General features: G+C 33.8%; 1 protein-coding gene across 1 annotated transcript; it reads left to right on the top strand.

Annotated features, from left to right (window-relative positions):
* The first annotated feature begins 12,479 nt into the window (after nt 1-12,479).
* LOC106639041 (uncharacterized) lies at nt 12,480-20,966 on the top strand. Its single transcript, XM_089588512.1, has 5 exons — nt 12,480-12,732; nt 18,865-18,937; nt 19,007-19,168; nt 19,255-19,420; nt 19,839-20,966. Exons 1-5 carry the CDS (start codon nt 12,719-12,721, stop codon nt 19,952-19,954), a joined length of 531 nt encoding a protein of 176 aa, XP_089444638.1. The 5' UTR covers nt 12,480-12,718; the 3' UTR covers nt 19,955-20,966.
* The last annotated feature ends 43 nt before the right edge of the window (nt 20,967-21,009 follow it).

Raw genomic sequence — 21,009 nt, 5'->3', positions numbered from 1 at the left:
GATGATTTTTGAACAGTTGAAATTTTATAATTCAGTTGTACTTAACAATGTATCTATTGTTTGATGTTTTAAATTGTTTAATCTTCCATGAAAAGCATAACATGCATCATTTCTTTTGAAGAATTATTTCCTCAGTAAGTTTTTGGATGGTTAAAATTAAATTTGAAATGTCACTCAACAAACAAAGCAATTTTAACGCAAAAAATATTCATCATCCACCTTAAAGTTTTTAGTGCAGATACTAGTGGCACTGCGTATTATATCTATAAAAATGGCAGGAATTCGTATATTAAAATCGAATATGATATAAGTAAACTTATAATCTGAAAAAAATAATGCAGAATAATAATTTATACAGAATTATGTTTTTCTTTTAGTTCCAATTTAAAATGTAATAATTAAAATGGACTCTTACCGACGCAAATAATAATAAGTTTAATTGAAAAACATTCAGGATTCCGAATCTCAAACTTGTAGATCTGCATCGATATGAAAAAAGTAACAGCTAAAAATAAATAAGTTAATTTATCAGTATATGCTTGGATGAATTATTTTTTAATTCTTACCTGATACGTTATACTTTTGTATTCCGTAGTACTGTTTTCAATTAGACATTTGACCAACGTATGGCTAATCCTTTCGCACTATACGACATACAAAAACTATGTTAATTTTTCGTCATACAAATAAAAAATTTGACTTTTTTCAAAGAATAACCTGTTCGATTGCTGCACTTGCACTTTTCGTTAGTAAAAATAACATAATGAAGGAGTCAGGAATTATTACTAGAACTGGCAATAAGGCTAGTATTTCGTCAATATAATTATGGTAAGATAATATTACAAGAATTGAGTGAGCCTCACTCAAGATGTTAATAAAATAAACAGCAATACATAAAAATACTAATAAAGAGTAAAAATCTGAAAAATTATGCGATATTTCGACCAATGACGTATACATTCTTTGTAGTTCCATTAATGTTGCCAATTTTTCTTGCTCGTTAATGCGATCGCATAATGTAATACTTGGCATGTTCGTAGATTTTTTAAAAGTTTTATTTAAATCATAACGAATTTTTTTGAATAAAAATTTGACTAAGATGTTAAATAATATATACTGTAATACTATCGCATCAATTATCATGCGATTAATTAGTTCTACTGCACAAGTTATGGCCACCCGTAATTCAATACCATATAATGCTAAATAAATGACTAATTTTACGTAATGAATATATTTGAGAAGTATAATTGAAACGTATTTGATTTCTTTTAGTATGCGTTTATTATTCCTTTTATTTATATTTACTACGCTCACTGATTCTATTAGTAAATTCAATTTTGTAAAAAAAGTAATGGCCGCTTTTTGTTTAACAATTGCTCTAATAAGAATAAAGTCGACTGTTATAAACAAATATGTTTCAAGAAGTAATGTATAAATTTTTATGATCAGATTTGTCATGCTAGGCAGCGTTAGGAAGGCATCATGCAGGTAAGCGTACTGTAAAATTATCAAAAGTATTAACAAACAAATATTATAGACTATTCCAATATAAGAATAACTAAACGTCCACCGTTTGAAAATATTATTTTTTATGGAAATCTCCTTAAAATTTAAAGTTGTCGTGCCAAGGACTCGATTATAAAAATAAAACAGTTTTAGTAATGAAAGCTTGCAACTCGTTATTTTCATTTTTGACATTAATTTATCAAACATCGTAGTAATAGAAGTTTATAACTGAGAACTAGTGAGATAATTTATTTTAAGAAAAATAATTTTTGTTTACTATACTATCTGTTACAGTGTTTTTTTTGAATAAAAGATACTTTTTATACAATATAAGTTTTACTTTATAAAAATAAGAGTGGACATAACAAAAAAAAAAAAATTGCCAAGCTTCGCAAAAAATTAACTGATATTATTGAACATTGTATTATACAGATGACGGTATGGCCCACTTGAACAAAGTCCTGAACTTGACTGATTATCGAATAGTCTATCAAAAGAACACAAGCTTATTGATTTCTGAAAACACTTTTAATAAGAAATTTTACTTACTTGAACTTATTAATTATTTACTATTACAAGTGACAATGTGTAGGAAACCCGAAAATACATTCAGGTTTAAGTGGTAAAACGCACGAGTGATGAGTTACAATAAGTGGTAAGAGCCTTTTAATTATACTTGCCACTTTTCTGAATTGTATAATAAATTATGAAACCCAGTAAGTACATCAGTGTTGTGCTGAGTCTTATTATTAGAGACCACGTATGTACACAAAAAATACATGTGTTGCTACTATTCTTGGGCGCTGCTGATGGACTGGTGCATTGTGTAGTATAGATGTAAAAAAACATCGATTGTACCATTCGGTTTTGAAGAAAAAAAAAAAAAAAAAAAAAATCACCACCATTACACCTTTGGACTAAAATTATTTCATTTAAAAATTATCGCACTAGGTGCGAACTCTATTTTTCCTACTGAGAGCGCAGTAAACATCCGAAGGTGAAAAAAACGTCCAAAGTAGGAAAAATAGTATTCCTCTTCATTCAAGGTCAGATGAAGAACTTTTCAAAGGATGAGTTGGTACAAATAGCCTCGATTAATGGTAATTTACGCTCAAGTCTCAATTGTGATAGCATTCACTGTTTCATAAATCTTTAAATGATCCATTGATAAAACAAGAAAAATTGAAAATTTTTTTTTCTGATGAAATGTATAGCAATATAACGTGAATTTAAAATACTGAAATAATGATTGCGCTTTATTTTACTGTTAATAACATGTAAATAAATAAAACGCAGTTAAATTCTCGGATACGAAAACTATGACATAAAAAGCCATTGTTAAATTGTCTATTGGTTCCTACAACATAACATTAAGGTACAATATGACCACACAATGAAGATAAGGTAAAAATCTAAAGTTTTGTTTTTTTTCAACCAATGATAAGTATATTTTTCACAATTTCGGTATGATCATCAATTTTTCTTGTTCATTGACATGACAGAGAAAATAAATACCCTAACAGCCTTTTCAAAAATAATGCTGATGAAATGATGAATAATTTTGAGTAAATCGTTAATTAGGATGGTAAAAAATATATATTGCAGCACTGTTACATCTGTTGTCATTTTATTGAGGAAAGTATTGTACAAGCCTTCTTATTCATGGTAGAATTATCTCGAGAATCACTTAAGACAGATCACGAGATTTGTCGGCTATGTTTTTAAAAAATCAACTAAACTAAATTGTTATAAAATTTAAAATAAAATAAATTTATACCATGATAATGATTTCTTATACTATTTCATTTGTATCTATTGGTCTAGTTGTCCTTTGAAAAAAACAGCTGGACAAAAAATTGCGTTGGTTTAAAGTTTGTATAATTTGAAATAATACGTAATGTAGAATTATATTTTTTATAAGTACATTTATAATAATTCTGATACGTGATGTATATGATTGAAAAATACTTTTACATTATTTATTATTTATTTAAATTATATAATAAAAGTTAAAAATTGTTTGAAAAATATTTGCATTATTGTTGGAAACGTCAAAATTATATAGGTAAAAGTGTATACGTTTGCCTAGACGAAAAATTGTGAGTATAATTGTTTATGTTTTCGTGTATTGTGGTGTATTATTATTAAGATGGTAAGATACTGATTCTATAGTTAAATGAAATTTATCAAAAATAGCAATAGTTGGTGTTTGTTCCACAGCAGTTACTTAAAAAATAAAGTCGACCACTACAAAATTTTGTGGCTCAGAAACCATTGCGAAAATTTTCAAAACCGTTAACGTAAAAAATATTCATCATCCACCTTAAAGTTTTTAGTGCAGATACTAGTGCCACTGCGTTTTCCATCTGTAAAAATGTGATGATTTTTCCAAAAAACTGACATGAATTAAATGGTTCAGATACTTACAATAAGAAACATAGTATTCATCTTAATATGGCTGGAATTTATGTACTACAATCAAGTATGATATGAGTAAACTTATCATCTGAAAAAAATAATGCAGGCTAATATTTTAATAAATTTACACAGAATTATGCTCTTCTTTAACGTACTCGATTTTCTTTTGATTTTAAAATTAGATGAGTGAAAAAATTCTTACCGACACAAATAATGATAAGTTTAATTGAAAAACATTCAGGATTCCGAATCTCAAACTTTTCGATCTGCATCGATATGAAAAAAGTAACAGCTAAAATTAAATAAGTTAATTTATTAGTATATGCTTGGATTAATTATTTTTTAATTCTTACCCGATACGTTATACTTTTGTATTCCGTAGCACTGTTTTCAATTAGACACTTGATCAACGTATGGCTAATCCTTTCGCACTATACGACATACAAAAACTATGTTAATTTTTCGTCATACAAATAAAAAATTTGACTTTTTTCAAAGAATAACCTGTTCGATTGCTGCACTTGCACTTTTCCTTAGTAAAAATAACATAATGAAGGAGTCAGGAATTATTACTAAATCTGGCATGTAGAATAATATTTTGGTGTCGTAATCATCATAAGCTAACCACGTAAGAATATAGTGGCCACAACTTAAGTTAGTCATAAAATATACAACTATACATGATAATATTGGTATTGAGTAAAAAACCGAAAAATCTTTGGATATTTCAATCAATGACGTATACGTTTTTTGTAATTTCATCAACGCTGCCAAGTTTTCTTGCTCGTTATCGCGATCGCATAATGTAGTACTTGACATGTTCGTGGATTTTTCAAAAGTTTCATTTATATTATAACGAATTTTTTTGCATAAAACTTTGACTAAGATGTTGAAAAATATATAGTTAAGTACTATCACATCTATTATCATAGGTTGAATAAGTGTAATTGCAAGCTTTATTGAAATTCTCGAACTACGAAATTCTACATAAATTACCCTCATCACGTAATAAATATGTTTGAAAAGTATAATAGAAACATATTTGATTTCTTTAAATACGCATCTATTGATGCTAGCATTTTTATTCAATCCTCCCACTGATTCTTTCACTGAATTTAATTTTGTCAAAATAGTCATGGCTGTTTTTTGTTTAAGAATGGCTTGAATTAAGATGAAGTCGACAGCTGCATAAAAATTTGTATCAGTAAGTATTGAGTAAATTTTCATGATCTGATTTCTTGTCGTATATGGTTCATAGTCATCGTGCAGGTAGCCGTATCGAGAAATGATAAAAAATGTCAACAAACAAATATTATAGACTATTCCAATATAATATATAAAAATTTTACAATTACAGTTGCAAACAAAAATTATTTTATTATTGAATTTTATCCAAGAAAAATTTATATCTTAAACTTTTGGGGTTGACTGCATCAACTCGTTTATATGATTGTGATTTTATTCGAATGATTCAGGTATTTTTTCTATGAATTGTTTATTAAGAATAATTTATTAAATAACATAAATATAGCGGTAGTTTATCGGACTCAAATAACTGATGTTATGCGAGTTATACATTAAAAATTGTACAATGTTATTATAGAACTTGAATTATTTATCTACGCTTCACGTAATAACAATGACACGCAGTGAGGGAGGAAAAAGAGAAAGGCAATGATTGAGAGTTAAAAAAAACAGAAACTAATAAATTTAGCAGATTTATGCAGCATGAAATTTGTAGATGATGGTAAAAGTGAAAAAATACCACAATAAAAGAGATATTAGGTTAGGTACATAACTTATTTTCCATCAAGTAGCTACTTACCCTAACAATTTCAAAAATTAATTGTGACTTTAAAAGGGTTTTTTTTTTCAATCCGATTTAAAAAGAGCATCAATGAACGAGAAATTAAGTAATTAAGGAGTGAACCTAGGTGTTTAAGAGTAAATCATATGATTACTCACACTAAAAAGTTTTGAGAATAAAAATTATTTCTTTAAACTTCTTTTTCACTAAAAAGAGTTCGAGATTCCTGCAGAATGGCACCCTCATGATGTAGCACTTTTGCTTAGCTGAGACTTAATTGAGATAGTACTTGTCTTTTTCCTTATCTTTGAACAACCATACAACAAAACAATAATAATTATATGTTTATTGTTACTCTTTGCATAGTAATTTGATGAGAATTCAAAGTACTGCAACAACAATAGTGTTTTGTTTTAATTTTAGTGAAATGTGAACAAAAAAGAAATATTTTTCATTTGTATCTTTATTCACCTAATCCATGAATTTATACAATTGCAACCATATACATGTAAATGTTACAACAATATCAAATTTTTTTACATTTTTATTTGAAAAACAATTGAAACTATAATATACAGCGTAGAATACTGATCATGCTATATAGTATGCGAGGTGTAAATGCTATGAAAAAAGTAAAACCGAAAAATAAAAGCTTCATAGTAGAAGGATACATTTAAAAAAACTAAAATTACTTACACATAACTAGATTAATACTAAACAAAAATTAATTTTTCAAATGTTACTAAACAACGTATTGTAAAATTATGAATTTACAGTTAATGTACAGCTATTTAGAAGACAATTTTAAAATTGTGTAGCTTCGGATGAAATCTCGTTATTGTTTCAACATGGCGTTATTCAGAATTTGAGAACTGAGACGTAAAAACTGTATACGTTGCTATTATACTTACCATCTAAAAATATAAAAAAATATTCTTTTCAGTACAGATGTAATAATTTTCTTGTATACTTTAACTTAGTATTAAGAGCTGTGTAAAGTTTTTTAAGATTATTACTCACCGATACAAAAAGCGATTCATTTATCTCAAAAATATTTAGAGCTTCGAAACGTATATTTGTACTTCTGCATTGATATGAAAACAGTAAAAGCTAAAAAAAAATTGTATAACTATTAAATTATATACAACTTCAATTCTTAATTTTCGTACTAGTACCTGATTTGTTATAGTGCTGTATTTCATGCTGTCGTTATTGATCAAACAATTATTTAATGTATGATTAATCCTTTCACTCTAAATCGTTTATAAGTTTTGAAAAATTTCATCAATAAAAACAGTTAATGAATAATAGTTATTTGTTACCTGTTCTATTGCTAAACCAGCACTCTTCATAAGTAAATAGGTCATAGTAAAGATGTAATAAACTGTTAGGATTTCTAGCTTTGCGTATAATACTAAAGAAAAATTGTTTTTAAACGTCTGGAAGATATTGTCGCAACAATTCCATAGAGTCATAAAATAAGTCGCAAGACAGAAAAATATTGATGGAGAGTAAAAATCAGAAAGATCCTTTGATATTACAGCCAAAGACATGTACATGTCTTGCAATTTTTTTATGGTTGCAATTTTTTCTTGTACCCTGACAGGGTCAATGCTTAACGCGTTAGTAGAATTTTCAAAAACATTTTCCAAGTGATGACGAATTATTTTAAATAAAACCCTAACTAAGATAGAAAAACATACATATTGCCATACTACGGCATCTATTATCAAACCATGAGCGAATTTTATTAAAACAAACCTTAGTGATTCTGAATCGTTAATCACAAACAGAATAATAATTTTTGAAATGTACTCAAAAAATACAAAATATAAGTGTTTCAAGTCTTTAAATATCCATTTATCAGTATTTACAGTAGTTTTCAGTTCTTGAATCGATAGTTTTAATGAGTTCAATTTTATAAAAATACTGATGGCTGTTTTTTGTTTGAAGATTGCTTGAATTAAAATAAAATTGACCGCAAAAAACATGATTATGTAGCTAATTGCATTGTAAAGTCTGAGAAGCGGGTGGCCCATTTTAAAAACCGATCCTATAAAATCTTTTAAATAAACATATTGCGTTATGATTAGGAATATAAGTAAGACAATATTATATGCTATACCCAAATAAGAATAACTAAACGACCAATGTTTAAAATAATTCCCAGTTACAGAAACGTCATTGAAATTCATAGTTACAACTCCAAGTATTCGATTATACAAGTAAAATGGTCTTATTAACGAAAGCCTGAAGTTTTTTGTTTTCATTCTTGACCAATTTACTGAACACCGAGCAATATGACTTTTGAGCTAAAACAAATGTAGATTATTTAAAAATACAATTTTTTTTTATTAAATACACTTACTCTTGAAGCTTTTTGGAATAAAAAGTAGTTTCCAGACTGCATGCATTTGGTTGTATTCATCTATAAATAGTTTAATTATTTATTTTAACAAACGCTTATTGGCTGCACGCAATATTAACAGGCGTTTATTCATTCTTATTTCTCTTGTATTGTATCAATAAAAGTCCGACTTTCCGATACTCTCGAAGCTGACTATTTGAACAAACTATTATTCCTAAGGAGTATAGAAGCCAATCAATTACTTTGTAGCGTTTTCTAATAAGCGAATGTACATCGATTAATTATTCTTTTAATGCTTTAATAGAAGTGCGTAAGGCACAGTTACAGGCACATTTAAGTTTTGTGGGAAAACGTGCGAGTAAAGCGTTACAAAAATAAGATATGAACGTAGTTATCGATTGTTACCCGACACAATTTTTTAGTAATCAATTAAACCTTACTGATCCATGCCTCGAGCCGTGTGTTTTGTTATTACATTACATCTTCATAATTGTATATTGACTTTGGTGTATGGACGCGTTAGGTTTCGCTTTTTAGTGTTTTTACGACACAAGTACATTACATTTGAAATTTTCGATGAAAAATATACTCGGAATAATTTTTTTTTTTTTTGCTTCTATATTTACGAACAAAAAATATAACTTTTTAAAATCGTTTGACAAAACATTTTATATAAAAATTTTTTACCAAAAAATAGAATGCATTGATTTTTACAGTATACATTATCTAATCATAAATAAAATATTGCGATTCAGTATCAAATTAAAGACTTGGTGTATTCCATTAAGCCCCATGTTTTATCAAATTTACCGGAGTTGGTTGAACTATATTATCGTGGGCTGATCATGTATTTATTTTATGACAAGGGGTCAATAGAATAAATAAAAAGAAAATTTATAGTTAGTTACATTTAGCACCGAGCATAGTGCGTTAATGGTTGTCTTGAAAGGATTGATTAGTAACTGCAAGATGTAAGACTAATTGTCTACTCTTCAAGTCATAATAAATTAAAAAGACAATAATTTACTAATTAAATAAATAGACATTAAAAAGCTCTTAATGTCAGATGAACGAGGAAAGTAGAAAAATTCTTAGCCGACAAACCAATTATATTAATTTTTTTTTTTTTTTTTTTTATTTAGTCTCAATGAGATCAAATATGAATGAGGTTGCTGAGACTTTATAACATGTATGAGTAAAAAACTTCATGCTGAGATCATGCGATGTATATATCTATTCGATGTTAAAAAATTTTGTTCTGCTAAACTCTCATGCAGGACTCCAGAGTCAAAGGTGAAATAGAAAAATAAATTTTATTTAAAGTTGTCAAAATTTAAAAAATTTAATGAAATATTTTTTGTATACAGAAAGATTTTTTGATATGCCTGTCGAAGACATGTACAATTGTTGCAGTTGTTGTACACTATATATGCTTGCCACGCTTAAATACTTAAACTCTATGGTAAAAAGTACATTGCCACACTAAAATATCTATTGCTAAACCATGAGAGATTTTTATTAAATGAGGTATCAGTGTTGTTGTTATGTTAGATTCCATAAGAATAATTAGGTGTAAAGTACACCCAAAAACTGTAAAAGATACATATATTTCGAAGCTTTTGGTGTATATTTATCAGTGTATGTAATTGTGCTTAATCTTCCCAGTAATTTATTTATTAAATTTAATTTTATAAAAATAGTAGTGGCAGTTTTTTTAGTAACAGTAGTTTTCATTAAAAAAAAATTCACTGAAAACTTGAAGTTGTTTGTTTCCATTCTTGATGGTAATTTATCAAAAACTATATCATTAGCAATTAGTAGCTAACACAAACGACAGGAGACTTATCTAAATCATCCCAACTAGCAACTATAACGTTTTCCCATTTTATCACCTATTTTTTTTTCATTATTCTCGGTAATGGACGCACGATGCCACAAATCTGTAGTTGGTCAAAACTTTTAAATCCCAAAACCAAATATTTCGAGACATATATGATTGCTCCAAAAAAATGTATGATCATATTTGATGGAAACGAAATAACTGACGCGCTTCACACGAGAAGCCAAAAATCGATTGATTCATCGACAGTCGCGTACATTTACGTTAAAAAAAAAAAAAAAAAAATCAACAAATATTCTATAAAGCCCAAAACACTCTGTAACAATATATCTCTCATTTGTACAAGTACATTATTCGCGTGTACTATTCAGCAAAGAGATTCGTTGCGCTGCCGCGTTTGATGTTTTGCAATGCTAATTCGAAAAATTCACGCGCTACTTGCGAGCATAATGCACTGCTCCTCTGGGCGTGATGTCATTGCAGCCGCCGCCGCCGCCGTACATCACGTCTAATTTTAAGATGAAGCTTTTTGCGCGTCGCTCTTTTCCTGTCGTCTTGTTTGTCAATCAAGATTTTAGCTCAAAAACCATCGCTCGAACGCATCGCCAACGAGACTCGGAGCTTTTCAAGCTCTAAAGCTTTTTAGGTTGATTCTTTTGGCCCGAGCCATTACTATGGTAAATATTTATAATTATAAAAGGTTTTTTTTTCAATGGACGATAATTGTTGTTCACTGACCGTTTAATGGAAATAATTGTTTCACATGTAATTTGTTATAGTTGAATGACAATATTCTCTCAAAATACTACAAATTATTAAAGCATACTTGTATGGAAAATTACGTTAGATTCGAGAAAAATTTCCAAAAATTAGATCATCCACCCTACATGTGAATCGTATACAGTATTGTTCTATAAATGTGCACACATAAATCGGCATGCCGATCTTTGGTGCATACATATACGTCTCTACTTCCCTTTTAGATTTTATGCGACGATACATAAATTCGTTCCATCTAATATAATATTTCCGAGTTGTAAGGAACGAACAGTAAACGCGACCCATCTCGCATTGCTGTACATTCAATTTACCTATACTTTTAGACAAAAGGGCCCTAGTAGCCTGGTCCGACTATGATGCGGTAAAATTCTGGATAATGAAAATTTTGCCGGGTTTTTTCAGTGTTTTATTATAGTTCTCAAATAAAAGTTACAAATGAAGTTTTTTTTACCTTTCGTTACATGTATACTGTAAATAGATGTACTAACAGATTGAGTACTCAGAAACGACAATTAGTGTATTAAATAAAACATTAGTTTTTTTATGAATTTGGGAAAATTGGAAAATTAACTTTTTATTTATTTTTATTAGGAACTCGTTTCTTTTGCACGACTTAAAATATACCTTATGATTATAATAAAATTTTTTAAGCTCATAAATTAAAATCATTGTAAATAGATAAGCAATATTTGTAAAGATGATAGTAATAGTTAATGAACGCAGGATTAACATAATTATCATTACAATCTTTTCGATGCTCACTTACAGTCCATTCATTTATTATTAGAATAAAATTCTGATTTTTGTTGATACATCCAACTAGTAGAAACAATACTTTATACAACGAAGTCGTGGCAAAAACGAGTCGTGAAAATTCTAAGACATTAATCAGTGTACAAAGTTGCTTCTATTCCAAGACAAAATTATTTTTTGGCATTACGAATACGTTAAATGTAAATAAATAACAAATTACTTAAAAATCATACATTTTAATTATTTTCAAATTATGAATAAACCCTCAATTTGCACAAATGAAATTCAAGAAACACTGTCCATCGCTCAAATTAATTAAAATTAATCCGAGTCAAACAGACTGGCACTTGTTTTTTGACAAACCAAAGCCAGACGTATTATTTTTTACACGGGAGTTGGAAAAAAATAAAAAAAATCTTTTACCCCCTAAATTACCCTCCAGATTCACACGAAATCCAGCCAACGCCACGGTGTCAGACACCACCGACCGGTCATCGATCGCCTCGTTCCGCACGCGATTGTCATCTCTCGCTCCTCCTCCTCTTTCGAGCCGCGACCCAGTATTTTTACGGCCGACCAACGCCTATACACAATCCAAGCCCAACCCCACGATCGATACATCTACCGATCGACAACGCGCAGAATTTTCATTCATTTACCACAATAGAAAAAAAAAAAAAAAAAAAAAAAAAAAAAAGAAAGAAAGTAAAAGGAAAAAAAAATTCTTCGCTGCAGCAAGCACGTAATTTGAAAAATCGGTTCCGCAATACCTCGCCAAGAGAGACTTTTCTCTCTGCACAGATCCGCGCTCCGCAACGAAGAGAGAGAGAGAGGGAGAAGGCCGAGTTTCCCGCTCGTAAGAGAGATAGCCAGGGAGGGGGGGGAGGGGGAAGAAAACGCAGAAAAGAGCACACACAACACAGTAGAGCCTCGGAGGTGGAGGAGGAGGACGGCTTCCCCTCCTCGTTTTGTACACGCAGCATCGGCGGCGAAGCAGCTGAGAGCGCGCGCTCGTTCAAAGCCGCTCTGTTGCTCCGCGCTTGTACTATACCTCAGCTCGCGGTGTACCGATTTTTGTGCTCCGATCGCGTTGAAGGTTTCGATTTCACGAGTTTTCGCGTGTGACGAACAGATCCGCGATGATGTGAAAAAAAAAAAAAAAAAAAAAAAAAATAGAAAAATAGAAAAGAGAGGACTTAGTGTGTTTTGAAGGACGCGTTCGCGGTGTTGGTTGTTTCCCAAGATGCCGGACGACGGGTTGGTATTGTATTGAAATCTTATTTGCGTCCCATATAGATGGAGGTTCGATGATTCGTGAAGCTCTTTTCCCCGCGTTGCCGCAAGCTCGGTTTGGTTTTATAGCGCTCCGTGACGGCGGCCGCGCTAAAAATAGGCCTTGTAAATAAATTGGCCGCTACGCGTGTGTGTGTGTGTGTGTGTACACGCGGGCTTTGGTGGAACTTTTCCAAACGCGGGGCCTTTCCGACAATTGGCGATGAATCAATTTCGCCGATGGGGAAAAAAAGTTAGCGGAAAATGGGAGAGTTTGTTGTTGAAACGACTCGCGCCTTTGGATCTTTTTGTGGATTTTCCTGAGCACTTGATTTTTTAACTTGGCTTTCTACTCTCGTGAATGACAAGTCGAGCCTTTTTTTTTCTTTCTCAAAGACAAGATGAAAAAAAAAAAATAATAATAAAGTGGGCCCACGCTCAGCGCGTTGGAAGACGTGTGTATACACAAGAGTTTCGAGTATGCAGATGATTTCGCAATGCGCGCAATAAGCGCTGACGTCGCGGAGTGTTTTCAAGCGAGGCGTGCGCGACGCGTAGGCAGGTATTATAGAGGTGCGATCGAGTCAATGGGACTCCCACTTGAGCGCTTAATGGGTATTTGCTTGGGAAGAAAGAGAAAAATAATTATAGATCGGCGGCACGATCAGAGTGCTCCTTATTTTTTCGTATCCGTCTGCATGGAATTCTGATGATTTTTTTTTTTTTTTTTTTTTTTCTCAATGAACGCGAATCTAATGTAGATTGATTGATAAATGGGTACTAGCATGACTACGCGATTGAGTGACAGGGTATGAAATAATTACTAATGTACTAGTTTTTTTTTTTTTTTTTTTTTTTTTTTCCCCAAGACCTTGAAAACGCAAGTTCTCTGTCACTTGATCCGATAAATATCTTCTGTTGACAAACTGACCAGCTAATGGACGGTTTAATCTCACGAGTCTCAATTACTTCTTTTTATAAACGAGCATGCTAGGTAAAACGTTTTCCAACAATAAATACAAAGCACCTCGACCGACAAAACAATAAAAAAACTTGTACTATAAAAAATAAAATTGAAGTTTAACAATATGCCGATTTTGAAGTTCAACTTTATTATCTACATGGCCATATATTTTGCACAGTTGAAGACGTAATCGACACATGACTATTTCCCTAATGAAACCACTAACAAAATTGTCGTCTACGAGCCGAACTAAAACAACAATACCTTGCTTCTTCAACTTCTATTACTCACTGCATCCAAGTTCCACCACACCTATCAAAAGCTCGATCAATTACGCGCCTCGTCATCGAACCATTTCGAATGAAAAAAAAAAAAAAAAAAAGGCAGAACCCAAGGCTCGTCCATCAAGAGACACGCGACCGATTGACAGGCCATCTCGGCAAAGTAGGCGAACGGAAATTAAAAGCTTGGGCGCGTGTCCCAAATAGCTTAACAATACCAAAGAAGGACGACAACGCAACCATCGAAACACACCACGCACGAGACGCCGAAACCCTTTTATCGATCCCCAATCAGCGCTCTCTGTCGACCTCCAAAGGTCAACCTGTGTATTTTCACTAACGAATTTTTCTCTCCACAGCCCGATGACACGCCGATCGCTCGACCTTGCCGTTCGTTCGCTCGCGTCCTTCCGATCGAACCGATTTTCTCTCCAAGATCGACAAACAGCCCCGATCTTGTGTATTTTTGCTCGGGTTGCTTTTTACCGTGCCACGCTCGTGCGCGCACACGTGTGTGTATTTTGCCCTCTTAGTCAGTGCCTAAAATTAACGTCATTTCTCGCCAATCGGGAAGCTGGTGATGGAAAAACGAGCGCACAACGTGCGTAAACGCGTCGAAAAAATTGGCGGCTCGCGCTTTAGCTTCGGAAGTGGCGCGTTGCGTAATGTACACCGAGAGAAGTATAGTACCATAATTGCCGTCAACAGTGAAAACGATCGAAAGAATGGCGCTCGAAATAGCACCTTTCTTTCCCTCCTCCCAAAAGAGGCGTCGAGAAAAACCCATAATCGAGAGAATCGGTGTCTATAAAAAAAAAAGAAAAAAAGGTCTCCGAGAAAACAGCTGCCGCGCGATCGAAAGAAGGAAAAAAAAAAAGAGAAATCAGCCGGGTATACTATTTTGGTGTGTATAATCCATTGTACGCGCCTTTTCCAACCGGCGCCTGTCGCTACATAACTCACGGATCAACTCCCCCCTCCATTCTATTCTCGTACGTGCGTCGATCGAGCCACTTGAACTATAATACTACATACCGATTAAGGATGAGTGATGCGAAAACACCATTATCCGCCCGAAGTGAGCGCTACATGGAAGTAAAAATCGGCAAAGAGCAACGATGAAAAAAATCGGCTTCTCGTCTAATACCGTGAACCGCGAGTGGGAGTGACTGGCCTGTGCTGTATTTCGTAACGATCGTGGGCGTCGTTTCGTTACCGATCTCACGTATCGTTACAATGCGCATCGGGGAAGTCATACGCGCGAGATCGAGAGACGCGAGGCAGCAATAAACTTTTTCCCGACACGCGCTCTCCGCGGTAGCCGTGTGGTGACGAGGTGGGTTTTTTTTTTGCGTGAGGTGAACCAGCAGTCCTCGATCTTGCCGTAGATGGAAGGCCCACGGTCGCGTGAGCTTTGTTGTGATGCTCGTTGATTTTTATCTTTATTTTTTTCAATTTTATTTTGTTTAGAATATCAATCAATCGATGCTGGTTTGATTTTTTTTTCAATTGTTATTTGGAGTTTGAAACTCGATACCTCGGAGAATTATTTTTGAGATATAATTCTGCCGCGCTTCTTGAAATTACTGTTTCTCTACGATGATTCCCGCGAAAAATGCTCATCACGTAGTCCACACTTGCTATACAAATATAATTTTCGCTGGAATAAGTAATGATTTCCAAAACAGCGTGAGATACCGAGTATATACACCGATAAAAGGATGCCGGTTTCGGTTATTCTTTTCACACCTATTTTGATGCGTTGACTCCAAAATAATTAGTATCTTACAAAATACGTTGTTTGCAACATGGAAAAAAATTATTTTAGTGCCATTATAATAATATGTGTTTCACCATCGTAATGGTCCTCAAAATGCGTCATTAGCAAAATAAAACATTGACGAAGTGGCTTTACAGTCTGCAAAGTTGTTTTTTATTTCTTTAACGACATAAGTGCACACAATGGTGAAATAAAAAGATGACAAAGAAAACACGAAACACAATACTAATAAACAATAGCTATGTGTGGGTGCCTTTTTTTTTTAAAGTTAAAACTACTTTGTAAATCACAGTTAGGAACCCTAAAATAAACAACTTGATGCAACCATAATCATTTCATTTAATTCTCATCGTCCAAACTCGCCCCCCACGAGAAACGCACCCTCTCCTGTACCCCGGACATCTCTTTCCAAACGCATGTCGCTAACAATGGAGCGCTAATCAAATTAAAAACCCCGAGCCACGTATATATTTATATAGGCACGGCGAAGCTTTCGTTTTTAGCGCCCGCGCTCTATGTATTACGATCTCGGGTGTGCGTTGCACTCGGGGAGAAAAATCGACGATAGGCACAGCCGGTCGTTTCCTCGATTGCGCAACGAGAAAGACGACATAACTGCATCAGCCGGGGACGTTGTATATATGTATATGTACACGGCTGCAAAAAAGCCGTCTACCATCGCGTGCGGAAGCTCGTTCTTGAGTTCATTGATGAACGCAACCGACGTTCCAGCTAAACAATACACGTATCATGACATGTGTAAACCGTGTGGCTGCGATTACGTGAATCTGGGGGCGCAGCGAAAGGCGGTCGAAATCGTTTGCACCCGCGATTTATGACGTTTGTGCATAATAGGTATACCCTATAATGGCTGTGAGGTTCTCACGGCGAACGGATGTAAATGTACGGAGTTTAGCCATAGATATATACGATGCATACATATACATATTATTTAGGACACACGTTACGCGAAAAAGAGAGAGAGAGAGGGATAAATACGTGATGTAGGTATAATAGTATATGCATGTACGTGCGCCCGGAGGAGTCGGTTTGCGGGGACTATACAGTCGCGCGGGGCCCGATTTCCTTTCTCTCGGCCGCAGAGACCGTAAGAGAGAGAGAGAGAGAGAGAAGAGAAAGATCGTCCGTACATGTACATAAGAGATGGTGACCTTAACCGCCTGCACTCGAGAGAGCGACCCGGCTATATCTTGTGGATGTACGTGCATACCCGTTGTGTGGGTGAAAAAAGCCGCGATAGCCAACCTGGATAAATAATACACGCGCGACGAGGAGAGATGCTGCGGGGGTTGGTGTTGTTACACGTATACACACTGCATACGTGTGTTCCCTGTGTGGTTTTAATTTAAGCTGCAGCGCTGATGTGCGTTTTTGTAACTCGCTCCTCCTCTCCTTTACTGTATGCAAGTATTACGCGTTTGAATGTGCACATATGCGTACACATCTCTATTCGCGTACAACTACGGATGCATGAGAGCATTCAAATGTACTTACATGTATTGTGTTACGTGCAGCCTCCTCTCTCTCTCTCTCTCTCTCTCTCTCTGGGTTTCTAGCTTTCTGTGTGGTCGACTCGAGGTGTATTGTGGTTTAAATGATGCGTTAGGTGCAACAACGTGGGACGTTTTTTTTTTTTTTTTTTTTCAAATTAAAATATAAAAATCTGTGGAAGCAGAGAGAAATCTCATGCTGAAGTTCTTTCAATATTTTCCTCAGTAGTAACTCAATCGATGGTGTAATCGAAAGGTGTGGATGTAGTTTTTATTACAAGTCCGAAACAAAGTGTACAGTTTCGAGAACAGGTGCAAATTAAATCCACGACGGAGGTGCAATGAAACCTGTCGATATTGACGATAGGGACGCGTTAAATCGGTACGCGTATCCAGAAGCAAGTCGCGTTTCGAGAATCATAGCGGTAAATCGGTGCTCGAGTGTGCCAATTTATTCTGTACGAGCGATCAATCCTATACCGATCGAGCAAACTGCGCCTTTACTACGATTACTAGAAAAAACAAAAAAAAAAAAAACAAAAAAAAAACACTCACGTTTCAGCCAAAGATGTAAAATCCGCGTCAAACACGCAAAGAGAAAAAATAAAAACCCAACAATCATCTCTCCACATCCTACATCGCCTGATTAAAGTTCATCAAAGTGCAGCACAAAAGAGTTCACCACCTCTTGTCCCCCAAGATAAGACCGAACCGGAAGAAGCCACTCTCTGCCCGTCCAATCGACCAAATCACCCCTGATGTCCGCAATCAATAAAACAACGGTAGAAGCAGTCCACCGGAGGGCCTCAATCTGTTTGATCGACAACAACGACAGAGGCTCCATTGTGCACATAGTGTGGAGTAAGTGCATCTGTCGCGCGGGCCGGGGAGTAATAGAGAAAAACGAGAGACGCGCGAAACGGAGCGAAATGAGAGAGGAAGGTCAGTGCAGCCGCGGCTTGCCCAAGACCGATCCGAAATTAAACCTTCGTCCCCTCGCGAGAGAAAATCCAGAATAGAGAACGAAAACGAAATCGACACTGACCCATATTCGCGCAGACACTCGCGTGTGGGCGCCCGAGTGTCCGTATATACGATGTACGAGCTGAGGAGGAGCTCTGACACTTGCTCGTTGCATGTTATGCGTGTACATGCTATATGCGTCGTGCATATGCGTAACTTTTATTTTGGATGCGCGGGGGCTCGAGGGAGCTTAGAGATTACAATTCTTTTTTTTTTTTTTTTCCTTGAATTTTCGTTGCCGGCAATTTTTGGATCTTGTGGGAATTATTCGTGTGATTGTGAGTATATGCAATTGCTTGGATGGAAATAGTACTAGAGTCACGGAAATGTAACTTTTCGACTGTTATTCATTGCACTAGTTTTCAAGCACCAATACTTTGGACGATCGGTTGAATATTGGCGATAATTACAATGGTATCTCCTTGAGAAAGGAAAAAAAAAAAAATAAATAAAGGAGCTATAAGTGCAGATATTTGGCTGTAAATTATACGGGTTCTATAATTAAAAGTATTAAAAAATGTAATGATAAAAAAAAAAATGAATAATTTTCTTTTGCAGCTTTCGATTGACGGCATGTTGCGCGTGTTTTCCACTCAGAGTGGGGACCATTTTCAGCGGAGTATGGTGCATCGTAAGTACCAAAAGCATAAAAATTAATTTAAAAAACAATCGTGACCATTAATTTCGTGGTTCTGCGCAGGTACTGTCGGTCGTGACGATCATACTCCTCTTTACTGCAGAAAATCTTGAATTCCACACAATAATCATGAAAGTCGACACGACGACGACCAAAATCATTTTAGCGTTAAATTTGGTCATGACGATTATAGTTTCAACGTTGATGATAATCGGAGCCTTAACGGTAAATGCAGTATTAATAGTTGACGAAAAGGCGAAAAAAAAAAAAAAAAAAAAAATGAATTTCAATGATTTTACTTGTCTCTTTAGAAACGGACGACTTTAATGTTGCCGTGGATAGTTCTGGGCATCCTTATAGTCATCGGTCTTCTTGTCAGTGTGCTTTTCACATCGATAACATTGTTCTTGAAAGATGACGAAGTCAATCGCTACTTGTACGGATCATTTTTCTTGGTATTCGGCCTCATTTCAGTTGGTGAGTGAATTTCGACGCTACTTGTATTTTTTTTACTCAGATAATAATTCTTTAATAGTATACTTTTACTTTGGGAATTGAGTTGTATCTTTGGATGCTATCGGATTATTTTTTTCCCAATTCTAACTGACATTTTTATGGAAGATAATTAGTTAACAATGCATTGTAAATTAAGAATAATTTTCTGATAGATAAAATGAAATAAAAGGGTTGTTTTTTCCTTAATAACACCAATATGGCGAGATAGATAAAGTAAATATTTTTGTCCCACTGTTCAGTAAATTTTTCTTCTTTTTTGCGACATAATTTTACAAAATTTTATAATTTTATACAAGTGCTTCGTGAAAATTGACGTAATTTTTCTGTATTCTTTTCATAGGTATTTTTTAAATTTATTTACCAACTTTTAATATTCCAGTGATCTACGCGTATTTCTGGTTCGTAGTCTACAGTTACTATCAACAGCTGAGAATTGAAAAGTCGAGCTTCAGAGTTGGTCCGTATGGCAGACCGTATTGTTACCAGCGACGTTGAAACCAAAAAAAGTATCAAATTCTCCTCGCCTCCAGCTTATATTTATAAGTGTCAGTACCAAGACTTAATACTTTAGTCCAGCTTGATTATATTTTGTTTTTTTTATCTTTGTTTCATAAATAAGTAACACAGACAAGAGTTTTATACAACTATATTTTATTTTTATAGAAAAAAAGCATTTCTTACAGTGCAATTATCAAATAATACATTATGAAAATGACAAAAAGTTAACGATTAGTATGTAAATAATATTTTACTAAAACTTAAATTCATAAGCTAGATCAGTCACTATTTGTTACTAATCAATCGTTGTTCAAAATAGTGGTGAATTTTTAGCTTTTACGAAAACATTACTATTTTAATTGTATCAAATATATTTACATATTAATACCAGTAGCGCTACTACAATAAACATGAGAGTTTGGAAAAATGTAAAATAAAAATTACTCAAAAAATTTTCACACAAAAAATAAAAATAACGTTTTACAATGAATCTCCAGCTATTTATTTCTATCAGTATTATGAGTACTAAAAACGCGATTATTATTGTACTTATATTTTTCAAGATTTAATGTATAACAGAACTACTTCTACATTACTAACCTATTGTGGGTATTTAAACTTTCCTTTATTATTTAAACATACCCGAATCGCTTTTACGTCGTGTACTGTATTATCATTATAATCCTTATTGAGAAATCACCATAAAAATTATTTATTTTTCAATCGATTTATTACTTTCAACTTAAATTGCAAAGCCTAATCCTATTTCGGTTTCATGGATGTGATACCTGGCAAAAACCATCACAAAAAAAATCTGAGAGCGCCCTGACCAGAAATCGAACTCACAACCCCTATATAGAGAGCTGTGTTGTTTCAATGGCTAGCACCCAAACCACCTGAGCCAACGACGAGCTCATGGCTGGTATGGTGGAATTTGTCGAGATCAGCATGTAGAGCGATTTTTTCAGAAGTGAACTCCGTTGAAATTAATTTTTTATGGTACATAGCTTTCAAATAGGAGGTGACATGAAACATTTATGTGTGTAATCATA

The sequence above is a fragment of the Copidosoma floridanum genome, unplaced genomic scaffold (assembly GCF_036245765.1).
Source record: "Copidosoma floridanum isolate Cflo_tuat_1 unplaced genomic scaffold, Cflo_Japanese_pri ptg000007l, whole genome shotgun sequence".
Lineage (NCBI taxonomy): Eukaryota > Metazoa > Arthropoda > Insecta > Hymenoptera > Encyrtidae > Copidosoma > Copidosoma floridanum.
This window is presented reverse-complemented; position numbering and strand designations above follow the sequence as displayed.

Excerpts from the sequence above, each read along its gene's own strand:
- LOC106639041 (XM_089588512.1), top strand. Across the intron at positions 18,938-19,006 it reads TCAGCGGAGTATGGTGCATC|GTACTGTCGGTCGTGACGAT; the intron begins GTAAGTACCAAA and ends GGTTCTGCGCAG. Across the intron at positions 19,169-19,254 it reads TGATAATCGGAGCCTTAACG|AAACGGACGACTTTAATGTT; the intron begins GTAAATGCAGTA and ends TTGTCTCTTTAG.